Source organism: Primulina eburnea, unplaced genomic scaffold (assembly GCF_022965805.1).
Source record: "Primulina eburnea isolate SZY01 unplaced genomic scaffold, ASM2296580v1 ctg507_ERROPOS390280, whole genome shotgun sequence".
Classification (NCBI taxonomy): Eukaryota; Viridiplantae; Streptophyta; class Magnoliopsida; order Lamiales; family Gesneriaceae; genus Primulina; species Primulina eburnea.
Genome location: NW_027331309.1, coordinates 365,830 through 390,280, shown reverse-complemented (window position 1 = coordinate 390,280; position 24,451 = coordinate 365,830). Strand labels below are relative to the sequence as shown.

Sequence of the window (24,451 nt, the reverse complement as noted above, 5' to 3'; positions counted from 1 at the left end):
CCGTAGAGGCAGCATCTATATTACCATCTTATCTCTATAGTCACCATTGCCGCGGAAATCAAACCTGAGTCATCATTGCACGTCATAATAATACAAGTTTTACAGTTAAATAAAACAACTAAACAACGAAGCTGATTCATCAAATGCTCCATCCCTCTCCACTCCTTATCCTCACACCTCATCATAATAATATTACAAGAAACAAAATACCTAAACTTAAATTAAAATACAATCAAAGGAAGTGAAGTTGATTTTATATATGATCTTTACATGGTCAAAAACGTGGTGTTTTATCACTCTGCCAAACTCAACTTCTAAAACTCTCTGGGGTCGACAAAAATAGACAAGGCAGGAGGTGACTTTGTCCAGTCACCCACTGCTCCGTCACTGTAGTCTTCTCCCAACCGTTTCATGCACCACAAGTCCTCCGGGCACGATAGACTTTTCCAATGTGGGATCCCGAACCTGAGCGGCTCCCGGCTAGCCACCTCCGTGGCCACCACTCCACAGTCATGTTCCTTCGCAAGATTGTGGGCCATCCCACATAAAGACTTTATAAGCTTAACAGCATCTGGGCCTTCACCTCCAAGTCCATACAAGAAATGGAACCCAAAAGGCCAAAAAACTTCGGGCACCGACGGCAAACCCAACCAGGGCAAAGCCCGGTCTACAGCACGAGTAGTCTTAGCCAATGCCTTCTTCACGCGCGACGCGCCGCGGACCTCGAGCCGGAACACGTCCTTACAGTTCCACACGCTGAGCACAGCCCACGACTCCGGTGGGCTGGCGAGAAACTCGGCGGTGCCTGGCCATGACTCGGCGGAGTACGACCCTCTCGGTACGGCGAGGAACGTCCCTAAGCTGAGTTTATTATTCAAGACAGAGTCGATATCCCGTGGGAAAAATTCGGTGGTTGAGAACCGGCGGCGGTAGAAGGCCTCGGCGTCGGCGCGGTCGAGCATTATGACCGTGACCCTCTTGTTGATCTTGACAAGATGGGCGAACACGGGCTGGACTAGAATGGAAGGTGTACGGAATCTTGAATAGCCACATTTTTCAGTGAAGAGCTTGACAGATGCTTCGTTGTCATTTTCAGTAGCCATATATGAATATTCAGCGCCGTTTTCTCCGAACCATCGCTCCATTTTCCGCACTAGCTTCAACCCAATTCCCATTCTCCTGCAAGCGTCCAAAAACAGTAAACAAATATTAGAAAACCGATCGTCCCCACATGTAAAAAGAAGTAAACTTTTAGACAGCAAGCACTATTCTTTTCTCTTTTTTTTTTGAGCGTGTGCGCGTAAATAACCAAGGAATATTTAAATGTCATCCAAACAATAATTAGTTGAGCCACCATCCATTTTTGGAATACCACTCGATGAATCGTGGTCTATTCTTGAATGAGACAAGATTTATAACGTGAGACAAATTCGAGTGAGGAGCAAGAAATGGAAAAGTATGGGATTTTTTTTATTTTATTTACCGGTTAGAGGGGGAGACACGGAGGCCTAAAATATAGGCAAGTTTAGTGTACACAGGGTGGGGTTGATTAAGTTTCGTGGGGCAGTTATTGCCGTTTCGGGGGAGCTTCTTCCCGCAAGTAACGGTTTTGATGCAACCCCTGATCATCCCGACTATTTCTCTCCTCCCCTTATCTTCTTCTCCGCCGCCCGCCACCACCATCTCCGCTACCTGAGATGTCCTCGAAATAAAGCCCACTGATGAGTTTCCAAAACAATGATGCTGAACAGTTAGCAGAAAGTAATGTAGGAAGTGATGTTACTGACCAGCATAAGGTAGGCGGGAGAGTGGCGGACCCTGCAAATGGGGTCTCCCAAGAGGTCGGTGAATAGGGAGAGCTTCCCACTGGGCCCGACCTCACACCTATTCTCCACTTCCTCCACTGCACGACAGTCTTTCTTCGCATCATATTCTCTCACCACCACCGCCGCCGCCGCCATGCCACCATCCAAAACCATTTTTTTCAAGATGAAGGCTAAAGATAGCAGCTTTTTCTCAAGGCCACTAAATTATGGGTGCTGTATTAAAGTGTGATTGAATTTGGAAAAGCGACGGACGAAAATCTTATCGAAATATGGAAGATGCAAATGATTTTAAAGCAAAAAAAGCCTGGAGAAAGGACAGCCCAAGAAAAGGAACGAGAATCTTGATCTTAAAATTTCTATAAGGCTACTGTATCAGTATTCAGTGCGAGAGGAATCATCTAGCTTAATCATTCATTTAATTTCTCGCTGAGCTATAATTTTCAGAGCAGTGCGGCCATTTTATACTTGAATTTCGGAGTGCCCACCCGGATCATGGACCCATTCTATTTGTGATCATAAATTATATTTTTTTTAAAAAAAAAAAGCATCGTAAATTTTAATTGAAAAACTCAAAATTTTTAATGCCAATCAATGGATATGCAAAAAATTTAAATTATAGAAAAATCTTAATGAGGGACAAATTACAAAGATCGGGCTTTTTTGGTTGCTAGTAGATTCACTAAGTGCAGAATGATAAAAAGACAATGATTAATCAAAAGAACAACAAAACAAAATTTGGACAGTTTTATGACTCCACTGTTATTGCATATATTCCAAAATTTGTGCGTACACGAAAGAGTAGCTTTCATCTGTATACTCTCCTTCAATACTAGCTTCTTCCAAGATGGTTTTATCGACGATAATATGTTTTATAGAACATAAATTTTTCGAACGTTAATGTGATACGAATGTAAATTCAAATGTAACCTCGGGGATTTTGCATTAAGCATTGGCGTTTGCTTTAGCTAAGAACGTCGTTTTACTTCAAAACGGCACATTCACGTGAAGACTTTTGAGTTTAACTTATCACTTGAAAACCTTTTTGGAGAAGTCCGTGTCTATTCCTTTTCCGTGTCCCTTCGGCTCTCTGTTAAAATCCGACGACATACGAATATTAAATTAATCATTTCATTATTTTGATTTGAAATATTTACAATACTAAAAATTTAATAATATTAATTGTTCGAAATTCAAGAATATTACTAGAGTAACCTCTTTTGAAAAACAAAATAATTTTATCTTATTAAATTTATGGGAATCATTACTTGATTAAGGGGTATTAATTTTACTTAAGTCAGTTTTCTCATTGCACCAAATCGTTAGAACATATAAGATATGAGTATCTAAAAACAATGTTAAGGGATATTAATTTTAAATAAAGTCAATTTTTTTATTTCTCAAAATCGTTAGACCGCGTGACATATCCGTATCTCATAATATATATATATATATATATATATATATATATATATATATATAAATATATAAAACGCTTCTTATATCACGAATTCAAATATTACAACAGGACAACGTCGTTAAATATTTCAGGTGTATTCATGACCATTGGGTCTAATTACATCGTCTTTCTCAAATTTAGAAGAGACCCGTGGATTCTAAACCAAATAACCCAACCTTTTAATAAAGTAAAACAGGTATATATTAACTTATTTCCTGAAAATCAATTAAGTTTTTTTAATTAATTGGGATGATTAATCATAACAAAGAGGGCCGGTTATGTAAAAATGGCGGCGGTGTCTGCGCAGTATTTACAACAAATGGCAGTTTTGTGTCTCTCGGTGGCCCCAACAATTATTCATTTATTACAATTGCCATCGTGACCCCATCTATAATCATTACCCATCCTTTTAATTTTGCTTCTGAGATTACTTCCCATTTTTATTATATTTATATATTATATATATAAATAGATTCCACAAAAATATAAAAATTTATAGTGAATTTAATTAGCGATCCATCTGAATTTACACTATCCAATAAAATAAGGATTTAGCTATATTATACATGCATGCATTATCCATTACGTAATATCCCCTAAAAATAGGTATATTATTTGGTTTCAGCTTTCACCCATAAATTATTTATTTTGCTATCCACATTCTCTATTAGATTATATCTCCAGAGGTTCTTCTTATTCTAAATTTAATTTTTCAGTAAGTTGTTTGATAAAATAGTATAAGTCAAAAAATATAACTGGAAACAAAAAAAAAAAAAAGATTCCAATCCTGGCTCAATCAATTTCCATTTGGTCAACAATCTCATTCAATATTTTTCTTCTAACCTAAATGTGATGTTAGCGACACCAAAACTTGAAAGAAATATTTCTCTTTTTTTTCTGCGACTTAGACTCTCGTCGGCATCGGATTGAGAAGATTAGTGGTGGGGAAACTAGAAGAGAAGAGTATGTCGACGGAGGCCGACTTCTTCTTGCTATTCTTCTAGCAATTGCAGGTCTTGTGACTTTTGTGAATCTTAAGCTAAGGAAGGCTATCGGATTGTTGCTATTTTCATCAGTATACACTCGGAGGATATAATGTGAAAACCACACGTTATTAAGGACAAAATAAATGTATTAATCATCAAACAGTTTTGATAATGATTGGTTTTTTAGGAAGTGCGGAGGTTTGTCGTAATTAAATTGTCATTCATTTTCATTTGGTAACTATAGCTAGTTAGTGGGGATATTATATATCACGCCTAATTATTAATTAACTCAAGGGAAATATAGTTTGTATATTTGTTTCGTATGATTAAATTAATTATCTTCAAATCTATGGGACTATCCATCCAACACCTCGAGAAAAATGTAAGGAAATAGCTTAATTATTATTGAAATATACATTTCTATAACTCAGATGCCAAGGCATATAAAATATATTATTTGGAATATAAATGAAGTTTCGAACTAAATTAAGAAGAAAAAACCATCAATTTAAGAGATAAAAAGATAGTTTTTAAATGCTATATAATTGCTACATGGACATATATTGAAAATGGAACCACTAGAAAAAAGAAATGAGGTGACATTAAGATGTTGAAAGAATGAAATATATTAACATTAATAATTGTACTCTTGACCAACAATCTTATATGTTTGTGACAACATAAGAATTATGAATGTTGCTATCATTGATGTTGGTGGATTTTACTTGTCCTTCCGTAAAAAATATTCTGCATTATTATGATTTTGTCCTCAAATTTTTTAAAATATAAGGACGACATAAATTATTGGCCTTTATTTTATATTTTTTTCCAAATGATTGAAGTCTTGTATCTAAAATTTTTGGAATATAAAAGTTAGAAATACTAGTAAAGATATAACTCTTACTTTTTAAACATAAGGATAATAATGAGGTGGTGATGTGAATGATATAACTCTAATTTAATTTCATCCAAAACATGTCATCATCTCCGTCTTTTCTATTTATAGAATCGATTATTGGTTATTATTTCTGATGTTCAAAAAAGAGATAAAAATAACTAGGGATTCTTTATCCCTGTATCAAAACTATATTTATAATTCGGGGGCTCGAGGACGAAGATCATGATCTTATCTCTACTCATGCCCACTTCGGGGAATTTGAATTTACCCTGAACCAGAATCAGATAAATGTCTTTGTTCGAGACATCACTTGCGAGGTCCAACAAAACCATTTGTTCTTTGAACAGTAAAAAGAAAAAGCAATCAAACAAAAAAAGAGGTTAGTAGCTACCGTTTTACTGGCTCTAGTATTCACTGGCTTTCAAAGAATGGAATATTATCAAGCACCCTCCACTATTTCGGATAGTATTTTCATCCCTATTTTAAACCGTACAGTATTAAAAATATGAAATGTCAATTATTATTGTAAATAAGGAAATTGTTGCACCTCTTGATAAATTTCTCTTCACTTTATTTTTTTGGATTTACAAAAAAAAAAAAGAAGACATAAATCGTACATTCCCACAAATATTTTCTAATTATTTTTTTTTATATTATTAATAACATACTATATGTATATGTCATATCGACATACTAATTTTTTTTTTGGAGTTGAAAGTATCTGAAAAAATATTTTTTTATAGACCTGAAAAAGTAGCATCAACTATGTGGAATATGTACCACCAAAAAATCAATAATTATACATTAACATTAATTTATAAACTTTTTCACTGCATGCGTGGTCCAAAAATCTGAAACCCTTTGTATACTCGACAAAAACTTGCGTTAGACAATCTCACGGGTCGTATTTTGTGAGAAATATATCTTATTTGGGTTATCCATGAAAAAATATTAATTTTTATGGTAATAATATTATTTTTTATTATGAATATCGGTAGAGTTGACTCATCTAAAAGATAAAAGATTTTTGAAACCGTCTCACAAAATACCTACTCAAGATACTCCTATTATTGAATTTAATTGTTCCTAAACTTAATAAAATAATGTTATTTATCAATATCATTTATTACGTAATTGGCATATTGCCCCACTTAAAAAACCCATCTTTGGGACCATGCAACCAAAAATTATATTTATTCCACATTAATGCACCTACTGATGGATATGAGACAACATCAGCATATAAACGAACACGCACCTCTCGAACTTATAGATCTAAAAGTTCGACTCATTAACACCCAGATAGTTGTACTATGTGTTACAACGAAAATAAAGAAATAAAGTTATGTCTTGTCTAACAAGTATAATTTTTGACTCAGTGATAAATACTTAATTTTAATATTATTTAAAAGCAAAATTTTTTGCAAACTTAATTTTATTTTATAATTTTTAAAATTCAGTCACTAGTAATTTTTTGCGCGGACAAGATATTCGATAAAATTTAATAATAAATAGTGAAGATATTGAATACAAAAGTACATCAAACATGTGAAGGCCCATACAGAATGAGATGAATGTGTCTAAATTATAATAATTTACTTATATGAAAATGAAATAAATTTAAATTCCAAATTTCTTCTAGGACAAATTAATTTATGCAATTTTTTTTAAAAAAAATTATTGATCAACACAATATTTTTTGTCATTTATATTATAGTCTTCAATTTTGATTATTCAGGTTGTAAAATTTAAGTTTTTTTTGTCTTTGTAATTTTTATTTTATTTTTTAGTTTTATTCATTTTTCGACATGTCATTGATGTGACACGATGCGATACTAATATGTGCAATATCACAATAGTGTTTCTACTGACGGAAAACTAAAAATTATTTAAAAAAGATATATATTTATATATATATGATTAAAATTGAAATTTAATAAAATAGAATATCAAAATCACAAGATAAATTTGTAATTTTTATTTGAATCTGATAAAAATTATTTTTCTATGGAATCTAATCAAAATTAAATTATTTAACTGAAATTGTAATTTTTCTTTGAATCTGATCAAAATTATAATTTTCCATTGAATCTAATCAAAATTAAATTATTTAACTGAGTCTAGCGGTGAATTAAACAAAAAAATCTATCTAATATGGTATTTTCTCTCATATTATGTCATTATGTGCGGTTTAGGGATCCGTGCTAATTACTCCAACTTGTTTACCCTATACTAATTCTTAATATCCTTCAACTTACAAACATTTTATAACCCATTATTAAAAAAAATGGTAAAAATTTATTACCTAAACATAAAAATAAAATATTTGACAGAAATGGGTAGACAAAATCCTCGGTTCATAATTACAGAAATCTTGTACCCTTTCTCGTTATTATATCGATCGTACTAACGTTTCATAAAATTTTACTCAAATCATATTCGAACATGAACAAAGGAAGACAAAAATTGTAGGCCTCCTTCCGAACATTAATCCCTTGGAGCATGCCATGCCCACGTCTCTTCTTTTGTTTTCACTACTTAATTATTAGCACACATTTGTTACTTTTTTTTTTAAAAAAAAATTGGTAAATAGAGTTGGCAATTATCTGTTAAATTTACGTGAATAAATTGACTAATAATAAGAGACTTAATTGATTAGTTGACATATTTCGTAAAAGGCAGAGCGATATGAACGGATAAATATCACAAAGTTCAACGAGCTTATTAGGGAAATTTTTTATACATTCGGGCAGAATAATGTGCCTAGATCGACAAGAATTTAGAAAGAATCACAATTTGTTTGAGGAAAAGGGGATCGTGTCTTAATTAGATCCCTTGTGTTAAGACCAATGGAATCCGGATATCTCCACACTGGTATGATATTGTCCACTTTAGGTTTTAACCCTCATGGTTTTGCTTTTGGAACCACCCAAAAGGCCTCATACCAATGGAGATATCATTCCATTTTTATTAACTCATGATCTTTCTCTAGATATTCCAATGTGGGACTTTGGTTGCATCCCAACAATCCTCCCCTCAAACGAAGTTCCACTATTATTCTCATAGTCCGAGCCTCCCCTCAAGCCTTATTCGCCCTTCAATCGAGGTTACTCCACTTCACTGCGTTGTAGCGCACGCCTTACATGAATACCGGGAGCATCAACCACCTCGAGAGTTTAATCAAGGATTTTTACCAGGAGCTCTCACCTCCTTCGTTTAGGTATCAAGGATTCCACCCACATGGCTCGATCTAGACCTTGGCTCTGATACCACTGTTAGGACCAATGGAATCCGGATATCTCCACACTGGTATGATATTGTCCACTTTGGGTTTTAATCCTCATGGTTTTGCTTTTGGAACCACCCAAAAAACCTCATACCAATGGAGATATCATTCCATCTTTATTAACCATGATCTTTCTCTAGATATTCCAATGTGGGAATTTGGTTGCATCCCAACACCTTGTAAAGTAAGATTTGACCCAAAATCAGAAGTTCGACTGGCTCGAGGATTATGGCGAAAGTTTGGATCGAGGGACGAGAATTTGTAAACTAATGTTTCTATTTGTGATGATTCCTATTGCTTGAAGAAATTATTCTTTAAAAAAAGTGAAAATGGTGTGGGCAATTGTCCACCAAGTTAAGCATATGTGGTGTCACGAAGAATTTAAATTTCAACCGGCAAAAATTGATTCTTTATCTGGTCTGAGGGATTAGGAAATTGACCACACAAGGAGACCTCTGTTTCTGTCTCTTTGTTGTTTCTTTTGAAGTTTGACACTTTACCATCATGTATAAAAACCTAGATAAAATCAATCACCATACACTTCAGTTCCGGATGATCGAGGTGTCAAGTCATTGAACATTATTTCATATTAATTTGTAAGATATGTGGTCGAAAGTCTCCGATTTTTTAGGTTGTGCTTGGATTGATATGTTCGAGACGAGATATTTCAAATCCATTCATTTCAAAGTCGAAATCAATTTCAAATTCATTTGATAAAAGCAATTGTAATGGATTTCACGTATACAAAGACGAGTTGTTTTCCCTCTTAATCAAATCTATATATCTGAGTATCCAAGAATCGGGATTTGATCGTTATTTCCAACAGGCAGTTACTTCCTTACAACAATGTTCATCTCAGTAACTCCACCAGTCACCACCAACTTGCAATTTTGTAGAAATCAAATTCTGACATTTGGTTGTAATACTAATATTATATGATCAAATACTCGTCTTTCATATATAATTATTGCTCAGTAGGTACACTTTTGGATCGACTCCTTTAATGTTTCTCAAAATTAACTTGATAAAAATCTCATTCATGCTCCACACGTGAAAAAGACGTGTAATATGTATTTTATTACTAAATTCAGTTGTCTAGAATAAATGGCATTGGCCTCATGTCCATATTCCCAGATGCAGTAGTCCAGCTTTGGATGTTGGAAATATGCAGAAGATGGATGAAATTAACCTCGGAAGAAAAGTAATTATATATATATATATATATGAAGAAAAGTAATTATATATATATATATATATATATATATATATATATATATATATATATATATATATATATTAATTACGTATAGCAGGGGTGACAAGATATATGTTCATGGATCTAGTGTAGATTTGGTTTAGTGCTTGAGAAATGTGTTGTGGGGACGTATTTAGGAAGGGCTGAGGAGCTGTCAATTCTGCGTTTTGTTTTTTATGTGCATAGTTTTTGACATTTTCTACGCCAAGTGTCCGACTCCCCTGCATGAGTCAAATCCCTGTTTATATTCATAGTACATAGATGTGATTGTGTGTCTGTATTTTTTATTCCCAAAGTTCAGGTTCGTTTTTGAAGTGATTTTTTTTTTTTTTGAATAGTTGTTTTTTTACAATTTTGATTTTTTGTGGTGTTAAATTTCAATTTTAGTATATATATATATATATATATATATATTTATAATTTTATTATTTTTTTCGATTTGACTCTTATATGTATAGTGTTATATTTACTGTACGATGAAAAATAATTGAAATTGTCAAAAGTCAGAAAACACAAGAATTATCCAATTTTGTTTCCCCATGTACATGATTTTAGGCCGTTGGTGTCAAAATCGGACTTTGGCTCAGGTATGACACTTGTGGAAAAGAGTGTTCATGATATATCAAGAAATTTTGGACATTTCACTCACGTTGGGCATTCAACGCTGCAACATGAATTGCAATGTATAAATTCAGAGGACTACCCAATTGGGAAATACATGTAAAATCCATGCAAACATTGGACTAATCAATGTCCATATAACCTATCAACACATGTTCACAAGAAAAATCAAATTCTCGTATTGTCACAAAATAATAAAATTAAATGATATTTGAGTAGAGTTGAGATGTCTTATATGAATGATCGAGAATATTTCGTATCCACCCGTGATGAAATAATTTTACTTATCTATAATTTTATCTCGAGTCACTCACACACTGACACACATATGTGATGAATTATAAAGTTAACATATTATATTATTAGGAATTATATGTTTGCATAATTTTTAGTTTCGTATCATCACCAAATATATATACCACATGTGTTCATACATAGGGAAAATTTGTAAAAATGAGTTTGGTTCTTAAATTGACAAGTTATGGATTTTATTCATTTACTTATCAAATGGTGGTTTTCATCTGATAACTTGATTTTTTTTTTCCTTTTCTCTCTGGAATCATTGAATCCAACGTATATTGTTTATTTGACATCAATACTTACCTACGTGGCTCATGTTACTATAATAACAAAATGAAAATTCTGTTTCCTCGTATTTTGAAATATTGATTGTTGTTGTTTATTTTTTCCTTAGCTTAGATGGATTTTAGTGTGTAATATGTATTTACATTATATGAGTAATCGATGTCAAATAAACAATATTAGTTGAATATAGTGCTTTCGAGAAAAAAAAAAACCAAAAACAATCTAATTTACGGTATGATATCCAAATTTTGAATAGTTACAAGAGTAAAATCTAAAACAGACCAATTTTCATTATCAAAATCATATTTTTAACTAAAAATAATTGTGTAATTTTTTATTTTTATTCTTCATCATGTAAATTGTCGAAGTTTGACATTTACATAATAACCTTGTTTTATTTCACTTTTTATATTTTTTTCGTTGAAATTCAATGTGATGTTGAATATTGCTAGTGTAACATCAAGATATGGCTAGTATGGTGTTGGATATTATTATTAATAAATCTGACACCACGTTATCAATCCAAAAAAAAAAGGACTAGCCGTGAAAAACAACGTATACAATGGATCAAAATTAAATTTTGACAATTTATGAGTCTGAAAAGGTAAAAAAATCTCATAGGATGATATAATTAAAAATATGAAACATGAAAATTACTAGCTCAAAATTTGGCATACTTCACCAGGAACTTCGTAACACGTCCTTTGAGAATTCAACAAACCCCAAGTATTATTCTAAATTTAGGATCCGATAAACGAGATTATAAGGAGGAGACAAGGAAGCATTTAAATCAGTTTTTTTGCGCGTAATTAAGTACATGTGTCCATTTTGTTCATTAATCGAGCTCTCTTTTGTGGGGGTGGCGTTTATTTTTTCTTGATCATTTTATAATTATTCTATAAACTAAACATTGATGATGTAATTATGTTTCATGTCTGATTCGATTCATGCATGACACCATATAAGTTATTACAACTGTTTTTGCGCATACGGTGGATACACAGCTCGCCATGGTCATGCATGCAAAATATGTAGCCAACCTCGACCGATCAAGGCAAAAATCGTCTAGCCAGTTTATGCCATCTTTTGTTTTTGTTTTTTTTTCCGGTTGAGACCTTTCACATGCTATTGAGACCTTTCGTCTGCCCTGGCTTTTGGAGCTTCGTCTGGGGGATGTGACAAGCCTAAAAGACACACTGAAATCCACTTTCTCCTACATCTCTGCATTCTGATGTTTCCTGCACATCTGTTCCTACTTCTTCCGCTGATAAAGTTCAGTTATTTTTCTGTTCGCTAGCTAGCATAGTGATTTGTGCGACATCACCGTTGGTCTGCTCGTTATATCCTGGGAAACAGACGTCCTCTGGAATCTCGAAACACATACCGAAGGGGACGAATCTGTTTTAAGAAAACCATATCGCTAGCTGTAGGCCTCTATTTGTTTTTGCTTTCTTTTGCACGATAATCATACTGTAAACAGCACACTTGTTTCGGTTGTTGCGCGCTTTATCTTTACGAATTCATTTCTATGCCGCTATTATTCGAATTTTTTTTTGTAACAATGTAATGATCATTTGTTTTATGCATTTTACAATTTTAATTATGTAAGTAGATTTTTTTAAGTTATGTAATTTGTCAAATTTTGATTTTATCAGTAATTTGATTTGTTTGATTTTTAGTCTTTTTCTCTAACCAACTAAATTCACCGAATAATACTTATTTGACAACGATGTTCCCTATATGGGACGACTCAAATGGAAAAAAAAACATATATTACACAGATCAAAACTTATCTAAACGAAAAATGAAAGGAAATGACAAGTCGTTTTTCTCTTATTTCGAAATATGGAGTGTTTTTTTGCTTTATTTTTTGTTTAGATTGAATTTAATATTTGTAACATCGACTTTTTTCTTGACATAAGAATCATATCTGAGATTGTCGATGTAAATAAGCAAGATTCAATTGGTTTTCTGACTTCCCGTGAAACAAAACCAGAAGAACGATACTTTACTTTTGATTTTTATAATAATTTCAGATAATGGATAGATAGATATATAGATACATACGGTACGTAGTTGTACTTGCGGGAGCCTGATTCGCACTCAACCATAAAATAAAATTATATTTGTATAAAATCGAACACAATCCAACAAAAGCTTCAGTTTTAGATTACGGCAGCAGTACCAGAAATCATGCATGGCAGGATCAGGCCTTAAATTCTGCTCAGCCACATCATGCGCCAAAATTAAACTGGGCCGTCGTTCGTGTTTCTTCGGGCTGTTGGGCCACTTGAGTTAAAGGGCGTACAAGTGAGGCTCGTGAAACGTAAATGGGCCGATCTAATTCTCGATCTAAAGAATCTAACCATTAAACTTTTTTAATTTGGTTCTACACGGTTTTTGGGTTTGGTTTTGTATTTAAAGAAATCGAACCGTAAGTACTTGGTTCACTTCTAATAAATTTGAAAAATACAAAGCCTAAACAAGAGCACTATATCAAAATTTATACGAAGCCTGCATGATTTGATTGGTTGTGTTTGTTGTAAAAGAATAGATGATTTTTTCATGTTACTCATATGAGTGATGTTTTTATCTACTCAGCACGTGACACGGTCATTCGTTCAACTATGATGTATTGATGAGTGTTAATGATTAATCTCTCGGTTCACATATCATGTCCTAAATAAATAAGAACATTACCCATATGAATATCATTTACCAAGCTGAGATGGAGATACTAAATCTTAGTGGAGATGGGTCAAGCACCAAAGAAGGATACATCTAGCTAGTTTTTAGGTAATATGATACAACACAAACAATAAGATATGATTGCCTTTTCGAACTATCGACATTCAAAATAAGTTCGAACCACCGATTATCTAATATGGGGTGATGCATTGGTGTATTATAGGAAAATAAAGTTATACTTCTACTCACAACTATAATTTCTATTTATTTGATACTCTATGACTAGGCTTATCAAGGTTAGGCTCAATATAGATTTTGGACGATCGGTCCAGATACTCTCCTATAAATATTGTTTAATTCATTTATTCACTATATTGACTTTTAGCAGCACTTTTAACTGCTATTTCATTATGTTCTCGGTCTTTGACTTGAATGTCGGAGGGGCTATATCGGGGCACTCTTCCGACTCTTTTCTAACGATCTTCTTCGTGATTTCAGGCCTAGAGTAAATTTGAATTCTGTATTTGAATTAGTCTCACCTGCTGAAACCAGATCTTAGATTTACACTGAGTATCATTAGTCATAAACACTTTATCTGACAAATAGTTTATAGTTTTTTTCTACTGAAATTTAGAATAAATTTCAGTTCAAATCAATTTAAGATGTAAGTCATGACTATATTGGAATCGAAATTATAAAAAAAAATATCTTTTCATGGAATTGGAATGAGAACTATAAATTATAGAATCATAATCAAGAATCGTGACCCAAGTACCTCTAAAGATTATATTTAAGAAAAAGAAACCAAATCAAAGTAATCCAATGTTTTTATAAACCTCGTTCATATGTCTCTGTCGATATTTTTTTCGATTATATATTAATTAAATAAATAAAAGTTGCCGGAAAAATAAAATAAATAAGTAATTTAATATTATGTCGGCGGAGCAAGTGGTCAACATCTTGGAAAAGCAAAGGCAGATGCATACAAAAACGAGAAACATCGAAGCAAATATGGCCTCGCGGCCAAATTAATGTTTTTTCCTTTAATGATAATACGACCATCAAATTCTAGTGTTGAATTTCACGCACAATTACAGTCTAATCCCTTCAGGGTTAGAACATGGATGGGGTTAGGGCTCCTCTGCATGGGTCTCTTCGCAGTCTTCCCATGTTACCATCGACCCGGCAGGTGAGCTCTTTTGCTTTGTTTTCGTTCCAAGAATTATGGATTATGCCAAATTGGCTCCCGCTTAGTCGTGTAAAAGAGCTATAGTTTCTTTTTAGATTTTATGTTTGTGGGCTAGTCGAAAGTGTGATGTGTTTGATTGGAAGTTGGACGTTCTTTTAATAATAATGGAATTTGCAGGCATTGAGAAAGTGGCGGAAACGATTAAGGATTCTATACCGAAGGTGGAATGGGATTTTGAGGGGATTCATTATTTTGATAACGGTCCACTCACTGTTCAGTATCTTTTTGTGTTGGACGCCTTTAATTTCTGTTTCTGGCCAGGTATTTTGAACTCAACTTATCATTATAGCTGCTCTAAAACAACTGTCTGTTTTGTTCTTGTCGTGTGTTTGCTCGTCCAATGATGAATTTAGTGGTCTCCTTACACAGCCATTTCTGCTTGTGTGTTGTTGTTCATCAACTAACAAGAAGAAAATAAAGAAAAACAATACTTTGATCATGTAACATCCAAATGGCTGTGACAGAAAACTTATAAACACTAGAACCGGTATTTAAATCTATATTTTCATCGCTCTTTGTATCCAATATCGAGTTGTTCAATTCAACTGTTGTTGTTCTGTCCATCTATGTTTTTTCGATAACTACATTTTTAACATATTTTATGATATATGGCTTGATCGGTATATTTAATTCTGAAAAATTAGTTTCTTTCTTCAATCCTTTCTTTGGCAGATAAGGAATTAAAATATGATCATTTGGCTGCCGGATTGAAGGAAGCTCTTCGGAATAACAAGTCTGCGTTCGATGCAGATCAGCTGCAAAAGTACACTGGTCTAATTCTGCCTACACCTTTCATTCTCAACCTTGTATTTACTAGATTGTCTCATGGTTGCGTCAGGAGTTCTCTTTCTCTAGAATGCATGTAGACAAGTAAAATTTACCTGATTATCTTCAAATTTGTAAGGCTGAATAGGTTCCTACAAGTCTCTGTGTTTTTTTAGTTATAATTTACCCGAGTAACCATTTATTTTGCCACACTTTCTAGAAATATTTAACCTTACATCATCTATCCTTCCACTGTTTCAATGTTTCCTCTTCATAGAATTTTAGAGAAAACCATTTTCCTTAGGTCCTGAACTATGTAAAATGTTGAAATGGTCAAGGCCTTTACCTTTGGAGGATTAACGGGTGCGCTTACTGCATGAGGTGCAAATTTAAATCTTTTAGTTCAGTTCCCTTTTGTTCTTCACGTTGCTTTAATTTTAAGGGTTTTTCCCCTTAAAACACTATTTTGGTTAAGTTGCTTATTTTATCAACCGGTTGCTTAGGTGGGATTTGAGCTTGAGAGATCTTTTGAGGGGAAAGCGTCAAAACTTGTGGAATCTTGTGAGAAATCAGCCGCCAAGCTTGTGGCTCTCATCAGCCAACATTTTCCCGGTAATGATGGAATGTTGACTTGAATAAGGAGAACGCGTACAGCTCTAACTTACAGTCAAGTCTTTTTATCTTGGGTTACAATAATTGCTAAAATGAAGTATATGATAAAGTTTTGGCAATGTTGCAGGATTCCGTGACCACACGGTGTACAAAGGTCACCAGGTTTTTCTGTATAAAAGGGCTCAGATATTTGCTGCAGATTTATGGGGATCTTTCAAGGGTCAACAATTTGGTGAATTTAATGACATTGAATCTGTGACAATGTTTGCAGACTATATTGTCCCAGCAGTACTTCAACAGCTCGGAGTTTTAAAATTTAGCAGTGCATTATCACATGCTATAATGGCTAATGTTGAGATCCATTCTGGAAGCGAGGAGGAGGTAGAGCTGCGAGCATGTTCAGTACATGCTGTGGAGGAAATAAGGGAGTCGATCCACAGGAAATCAGGAAAGCATGTCAGTTTTTTCGATCATAGTACATTTTTCACTTCTTCCTTCTATTCTAATTACTATGCAAATCTGATATATTATATTGGAGGTATATGTTCTCGTATCCATAGTTTCCATAGCTTCAACATAATTTTTTGGGGGACAAATTTAAAATAACTTTTGAGCAAGAAGAGTTGCATAAAAAGCAGGGATTACTCTCTGTTAGCTCGAGAAGAAATTTATGCTTGACCCTTTTTCTTTGAAGCACAAATCTGAGTTAACTTTCTTCTCATGCAGGTCTTGAGTGTCGAGTTGGATCTCTGGTTATGGGCATTTGGGATCCAGTGTTCTTCTCTTCAACATCATCGAACACTCTCTATATATTATTGAGTGGACCATATGATTAGTCGAGATTATTGGCAGATTTTTCTTTAGGATTTTTGTTAATGTCGCCGGAACAATGGTGACGTTGTGGGTGATAATTTTAAGCATCTTATCAGAAGGATCATTTTCTCGCTATTTGCATGCAGATTAAATAGTTAAAAACTACTATTCATGGCGTGCTCAAGTTGCTATATTACATGTTCTAGCATTTCTGGAGTATTAATGATCACCTCACCCGTATCTTGATTTATTATTGGATTCTATTTGTGCATGCTAGTCTTTAATCAACACAAAAAATATTGGATTTGTTGGGTTATTTTTTTTCAGTCTCCTAATTAGCCAGCAAACATAACGTTTCATCATGAACCATTCCAGCATATTTACCTACTGTTATCATCTTATTTCATACCCCGGCTGTTTCCTTGATTGTGGTCAAGCTGTAGCTCAGGGATTTTTGGTGGTGCGCAAGTTTCCATCATAAGGGCACTGTGGGAGGCCTGGAATCCTCACAAGTCTCGGTCCAGTAGGCACATTGCCCCTTTTTGGACGAATATCCTGCTCGGAAATAGTTTTACTTTCAGTATAAAGTAAAAGATGAAACTTTAAGTACCAAAGCTTTTCTTTTTTAGTTTATGCTATATTATCTGATACTCTAGATGGTCGTCACATTAGCGTGGCGGATGATGGACGATTGTATGATGTTGAATTAGGACGGATTGGGGCAGGAGGCAGACCTTTTCTTTAGAGTATCCAAATCTGGAGATGAAGTCAATGGCGTTGAGCACAGCACGCATGTAAGCAACACTGGCGTCCAGATAGTGTTGTCGCCCACTCTCATCGACACTAATGCCCTAAAAAACCAACAATTCTGAGAATCTTGGTTCGACTGGTCCTATCTCGAAGATTGGGTTGACATGCAAAGGAGTTGGCCCCATTGGACTGAGGTACTTTTTCATGCCGTCTCAGATAATTTCACATCTGATAGGAATTGAAGGAATGTCGTGAAAATCTAATGACATACAGGTGTATAAGCAAAGTTATGCGTGCTGCGCTGAAGAGATCAGTATCTTGAAATATACAAAATAATTTGTTCACTTTCTTTTAATGACTGGAAAAAGATCAGGCAATCAATTCGAAAAAATGATAAGAGGTATGCAGTAAACATACTTGAGCTCTAGGAAACCTCTCAGCTCCATCGCTCCACAAAAGCCACTTCACCGTCACCCTGTGAAAAGTGCACATCCCCGGTGCTAAGATTTGCTCCTTCAACAAATACAGGAAGGTATATTTTTGAACCTACCTCTGCTTAATTTTTTTGTCACAATTTCCTCCATTTTCTCTCCCAGGAATCGTCCTTGCAGCCTTTCTTGCAATTCTGTCCCGTTGAGGAGTTCCTTCCTCAATCTACAAACACCACAAGATATTCCAAAATGCTACAATTTCTCGAAAAAGCTTAGGCGATTGATAACACCACTTTTCTGAAATTAGAATCGTTCTATCAATATCAATTTTCTTGTTTACTGCGAAATGTCAATATACTACCTTTCCAAGAAGACATCCCTCTGTCGACGGTAGGTTTGAACTGTTTTAGAGACTGAATACCAGTTTCTTCAAGTTCTCCTTCCCGTTTGTTCCATACATTGAGAGTTCCGAAGAAGGTGATGTTCCAACTATTCCAGGGTGTGTTAATCCTGGAAATTTGACCCCTGTCAAGTTTTTTGTTTGCTTTAAATTCTGAAAGTTGAGGCAAAATCATCTAGAGGTCATCATTTATAATACAACACGAGTGTTTACCAGGTATATGAGGCTAGTAAGCTCCTTCAAAATTCCATATAGCTTTTGTTGCACAAGGGGAATTGTCTGTGAGAAATCCACCACCATTTTCCCTGTCAAAAATCGCCGTAAAACCCCATCCGTCACCAGGTAGAGGGCCCAAGTTGCATATCCCTACAGCTAGAAGATCACCTAGCTTGGCCGGATTCCCATCTGTGTCAACCACTCTTATAGGTTGACTCAGATAATGCGCCTGAGACAATACATACCAGTAATGCTACATTTAGGAATTTTGTCATTTTTTGTGTAGTTAAATCTTATTTTGGAGTGATTTTTCCCAATTTACCTGAATCCTCATGTGGTAGGACTTAAGACCTCACAGCTTATAAGTTTTTAAAACAACTTATAAGATATTAGAGTTTATAAGTTGTTTTAAATAAGCTTATTTAAATACTTTTAAAATTTCCACACCCAATTGATAAAAAAAAAGGTTTTTTTCTTTATGGATTACCAGATCACTGCCTATAAATACTAGTACTTGGCGGATGCAAAGTACTAGAAGTCTCTGCCTGGAGTAGTAGCCATGCTTTTGGGGTCACAAAAGCTATAATAGTGGCGAATTGAGATGGACATTCTGTAACTTAGATAAAAAGAAAATGCAAAAGAAATTCACAATTGACGTATCAGCAAACATGGAGCAGTTTCTTCTTTGGTTATGCCACCACCACTGAAATCCACCATCTTGACCCTGAAAAGTTCTCCGGTTCGAACATCAGCGACCGGAGGTATTTCGAGTCCCACCGATTGTGAAGGGGAAGCTTTTGCTGCCACGGCTTCTTCTTCACGTCTATGCACCACCACGCTACAACCACGAGTACCGTTGACTGGATTATGTCTATTTTTTTTGTAACCTTTGTTCGATCTGTGTTCTAAAAGGCAAAAAGTGCACTCAAAATTACTTTTATTGACATCTTTTCGAGATGAAAATGACTCCCATGATGTCTTTCACAAGCCTAAGCATTTTTCTAAGGGTATTTAGATCCTCGTATCCTAACTTAAATTTGCTTTATTATGTGTTTGTATTATCCGATCCATAACAAAATGTGCGTGCATTCCGCTAACGTCTTTTTCTGATAAAAATCGGTACAAAACATAAAAAATATGATATTTAAGTACAAAATGTTCCAGATATGAATTAATAATTATTTTTGTGTATCCAAACATGTATTAAAAAATATTGATATAAATGACATATTTGTCTTTTTCGGATGAAAATTGGTATCAAACTTTGAAAATATGATACAAATCTATGATATTTGAGTTTCAATTGTTTTATATCCGGTACAAATATTATGATTTGTTTAGCACCGAAATTTGTTATACATGTTTGAGTACTCAAAAATCATATAATTGTATCAGATATTTTTAATGTATTTTCGACGATTTTCATTCAAAAAATATGTAGCTCAAAGAGTTCAAACAAATTTTTCTGATAGCGAGGAAATCAAATTTTTGCTTACTTTTGAAGGATTTTTTTTTTTGCGTTTTCCCCTATTTGTAAAGCAAAAATTGACTGATAAATGGATCATTTAGTGCTATCTTTTCACCATTGACGTAGTTTCCATATCTTTCTTGGACAAGATATTCGATAATGGTCTTTAATATTTAGAATTTTTTTCACACTTAAAACTGTTGGCATGGTAATAAAATTACCCTCTCAAATAAAAAGACCGTAACTCCTAAAGATAAGAATTTTATCCTTCTAAACACTTCGAATCATTCCTTGAAACGATTCACAAGTTTCACATTGAAACTTTGAGGATTCAAAGAAAATTGCAATTTTAGTCATATATATTTATATATTTTGGATTTTAATTATTTTATAATATGTCAAAGTTTAGTTTTCATCAATTTACTTACATTTTTTTTTTTGGTTTTTTCATTGGAAGTCATTAATTCATTGTATATTCGACACTAATTTTGATTCTCATACGATAAGAATAAAGTTTATGTTACACACATTAAAATTAATTTAAAAATAAAGAAAAAATATAAAGCAAAACACACCTAATATTTCAAACTAGGAAAAATCTTGTCGTTTTTTTCGTAGATAAATTTTAACATATGTGATATATGTTTTATTCTTACAACACGAACACGTAAGAGAACATCAGTTTCAAATAAATAATATTTGATATATATTAAATGAGTGCAGTGGTTTGCGAAAAAGGACAAAAACAATATTTGGAAAAATTCAAAATTAGTATATGAGAACCAAATATTGACAATATACAAAACTACAATTTAAAACAAACCAATTTAATAAATGACAATTTTATACGGATTAAAGTTTAAATGTCACGTCCCAAATGGAAAAACTATTAGGTAAAGTGTAATGGTGCCGGGTAAAGCTATATCCACAATGGACCCAATCCGATAAACAAGATTAATAACCACTAGTTCAGGAATAATGAACGAACTTTTAATAAATTATCCAATGAATTTTATTCCACAATCCCGGTTGATTTGATCATTCGATAGCTACTCGTGCGATTAATTTAGTGTTCACCTGTAATTGTCAAGTGACTTTTTTCACCCCTTTTGTCTAATCTTGGGTAGAAGAATTTTTATTTTTTATTTTTACCGATTTTATAGATATCTTATAAAGTATAAAATAAAACTAACAATTCAAATACTTTAAATTATATATACCCGATGAAGATGAAGACGAGTATAATAAATGAGGATGATGATGAAGATGAAAGATATTGAATCCTACTCATACCCGATCCATTAACATCCATGTTGTGATATGATAATGTTTTTATTTGGCCATGCCAAATTATTCATATTTTGTTATTTAATGGTGATTGTGTTGCTGTAAAATTTATAAATGAAGTTTCTCCCATCACCGAATAAGATAATAGTATTTTTAATTAAAAAAAAGACAAAATATCAAGTTTAAAATGATTATTTTTTCAAAATAAAATGGTTATATTAAAATATTTAAAAAGTATATAAAATGAAAATTTTATTAAATTTTAGTTAGCTTTTTTTAAAAAAAAAAAGGTTTAAAATTTCGTTTTAAAGTTAACATTGTTTTTTTATTTTAGGGAAAATTACAAATTCGGGTCTTCATGTCTGTTTTTTGTGAGTTTGGTCTTCTATGTTATCGAAATTTAGTTCTACTATGTCATATTTGTTTTTGTTTTTGTTTTTTTTTCTACACGGGGTGATATTATGGATATTCATCAAATGATTAAACCAAAAACCTGATCCGACCAAAAATTTTGGTTTTTATGGTTCGGTTAAAACTGTTTTTTGGTTTATTTTCGAATTTAAAATTTTAAAAAACTAAAAACTTAATAAACCATTTTATATATAATAAAATAAATAATTTGTACTTAGGTTTTATGTCGTCTTCTTCTTCTTCTTCTTTTTTTTTTTAAAAAAAATCTTTTCAAGTCTCCATGCCCCCCCTCCTGAGGTTATTTGTTATTTGAGAGAATTAAGATTCTGGTAATGTATGTTGCAATGTTTTGGATTTTAATTTCTTAATATGACAAAGTTTGATTTCATTCATTTTTTTTTTTGGGGTCTTTTTTTCTCAAAATCAATAAACCCAATTAATATTATTTATTTGATACTGATTCTTTCTTTCTTGGCTCATATGGTGTAAATAAAACCCATGTTACACATATTAAATTCATCTAAGCAAAAATAAATGGAAAAAATAAATATGAATGATATCCAATATTTTAAAATTAGAGGAAAAAAAATTATTTTACTTATATAAATTTTAATATAATATATATATATATATATATATATATATATGTATATATGTATATTATTTTCGTCACATGAGTGACGTAAGAGATCATGAATGTCAAATAAGCCCAATTTGTTAGATTTGGTGATTTTGGGAAAAAATGACCAAAGCAAAAAAAATAAAGTCATTAGATAAAAACCAAACTTTAACAAATTCCAAGATTAAAATCTGAAACATGTCAACTTATATGACCAAAGTGATAAGTTTTCCTTTCATAATTTCAGAATAAAATATTCAAGATCATTTTTTTTCCCCATTTCGAGGGTTTTCCTAGGTAATAACTTTGTAGTTAGTTTTATTCCCGGGCGGAGCCATGTGTTTCCGCCCGGTCCGCCCGGGTGAATTTTTTTCTGATATTTTTTATACATAAAATTTTGTCTTATTTTCCGATAACTCGGGGCTCTATTTGTCAATATTAGCTCAACCAGGGACGGATCCAAGAATAAAAGTTGAGGGGGGCTTGAACTCAATATGATAAGTTATATATTATTAAAAAAAATACATTATATCGTTCAACAAAGTTGTGCCCTACGAGATTTTAAAACATAAAATTCATCAATAATAGAATTTACATCAATATGTTTAGCTAAATCTCGTTCAATATAGAGTGTCAAACAATCGGCAAGAAAGTCATCCTCCATTTTATTGCGAAGTGCCGTCTTCACATGCTTCATTGCTGAAAAAGCTCGCTCAGTAGTGGCAGTAGACACAGGTAATGTCAAAACAAGATGAATCAATCTAGTCAACATAACATAAACACTTGACCGTCAACTCTCGGTCAATTGCTGACACAACTCAACAAGTGTAGAAACCTTTAAATTCTGCATCACATCAAGTTTATAATGTATCAATTCATACTCCAAAGTAACAATTTCTTGATCTGTGAAATCTCCAGGATAAAACTTCTTCGCAAGCTTGCAAATATCATCACTGTTAAATGAGTCAAATGAATTTTTAGGATCTAAAGCTGTACTAAGAGAAAGAAGTTCCACCGATGACTCATTGAACCGAGTATTTAACTCCATCAAAATGAAATCTATTGCTGCATTAAAAACATCAAAGTGGTAATGATGTTCTATTGTAGTTTGCCGACAGGAACGTCCAATCTTATATAGACAATCAAGATCAGGCACATCAATTTCATTTCTTGAGCAAAAAACTTTAACTTCCTGAAGAAATTCATTCCACCCACATTCTCTAAATTCTTGAAGGCAAGTTTTGGTAGTAGTGACAAATGTGATAGCAGTCAAAATGTCTTGAGATTTTTTTTGAAGAATTTGACAAAGAGTATCTGTTGTTCTCATAATTTTATGCATTAAGTGCAAAATAAACACAAATTCAAAGCTTGCCATGTTTCTGTAAATCCCCCGAACTTCAGCCTTAGCTCTTCCATTTGGAGAATGATCACTGAGAACTTCAAAAACTTTGCAAGTTGCAGTGTACATACCTATCAAGCTTTTTACCGAATCATAGTGAGAACTCCAACGAGTAGCTCCTGCTCGTTGCAAATTACCAATCTGGTTTGCACCACTTCCAGAATCACGTTCTCCAATTGACAACATATACTCAATTTTATTTCTTTGTGCAGTATGTAATTCAGCAATGCGCTTAGTAGAAGAAGTGACAATATTAACAATATTGTCCAAATGAGAAAAGAATTCCCAAATAACACTAACATCCTTAGCTGCAGAAACCAATGTCAGTTGTAAACGATGTGCAAAACAGTGGACATAGTATGCATAGGGACAATCTTTGAAAAATAATGCTTGAAGTCCATTCCAGGCTCCACGCATATTGCTAGCACCA

The 24,451-nt window shown here is 33.2% G+C and overlaps 1 protein-coding gene and 2 pseudogenes across 1 annotated transcript; 1 reads left to right on the top strand and 2 right to left on the bottom strand.

The window, feature by feature from the left end:
- Positions 1–114: 114 nt before the first annotated feature.
- On the bottom strand, positions 115–2,302 carry LOC140821323 (probable N-acetyltransferase HLS1). Its single transcript, XM_073181795.1, has 3 exons — positions 1,788–2,302; positions 1,484–1,692; positions 115–1,179 (listed from the first exon to the last, which is right to left on the bottom strand). Exons 1-3 carry the CDS (start codon positions 1,977–1,979, stop codon positions 315–317), a joined length of 1,266 nt encoding a protein of 421 aa, XP_073037896.1. The 5' UTR covers positions 1,980–2,302; the 3' UTR covers positions 115–314.
- Positions 2,303–13,879: 11,577 nt separating this feature from the next.
- LOC140821328 (uncharacterized) lies at positions 13,880–17,216 on the top strand (annotated as a pseudogene).
- Positions 17,217–17,929: 713 nt separating this feature from the next.
- On the bottom strand, positions 17,930–24,438 carry LOC140821327 (uncharacterized; annotated as a pseudogene).
- Positions 24,439–24,451: the final 13 nt, after the last annotated feature.

Bases quoted from the DNA above. Each gene is read 5' to 3' on its own strand.
- LOC140821323 (XM_073181795.1), bottom strand. From the start codon at position 1,979: ATGGTTTTGGATGGTGGCATGGCGGCGGCGGCGGTGGTGGTGAGAGAA. The intron at 1,693-1,787 runs GTCAGTAACATC...AGGACATCTCAG, and splicing joins CTCCCGCCTACCTTATGCTG to GTAGCGGAGATGGTGGTGGC. The intron at 1,180-1,483 runs GTAAATAAAATA...GGACGCTTGCAG, and splicing joins CGTGTCTCCCCCTCTAACCG to GAGAATGGGAATTGGGTTGA.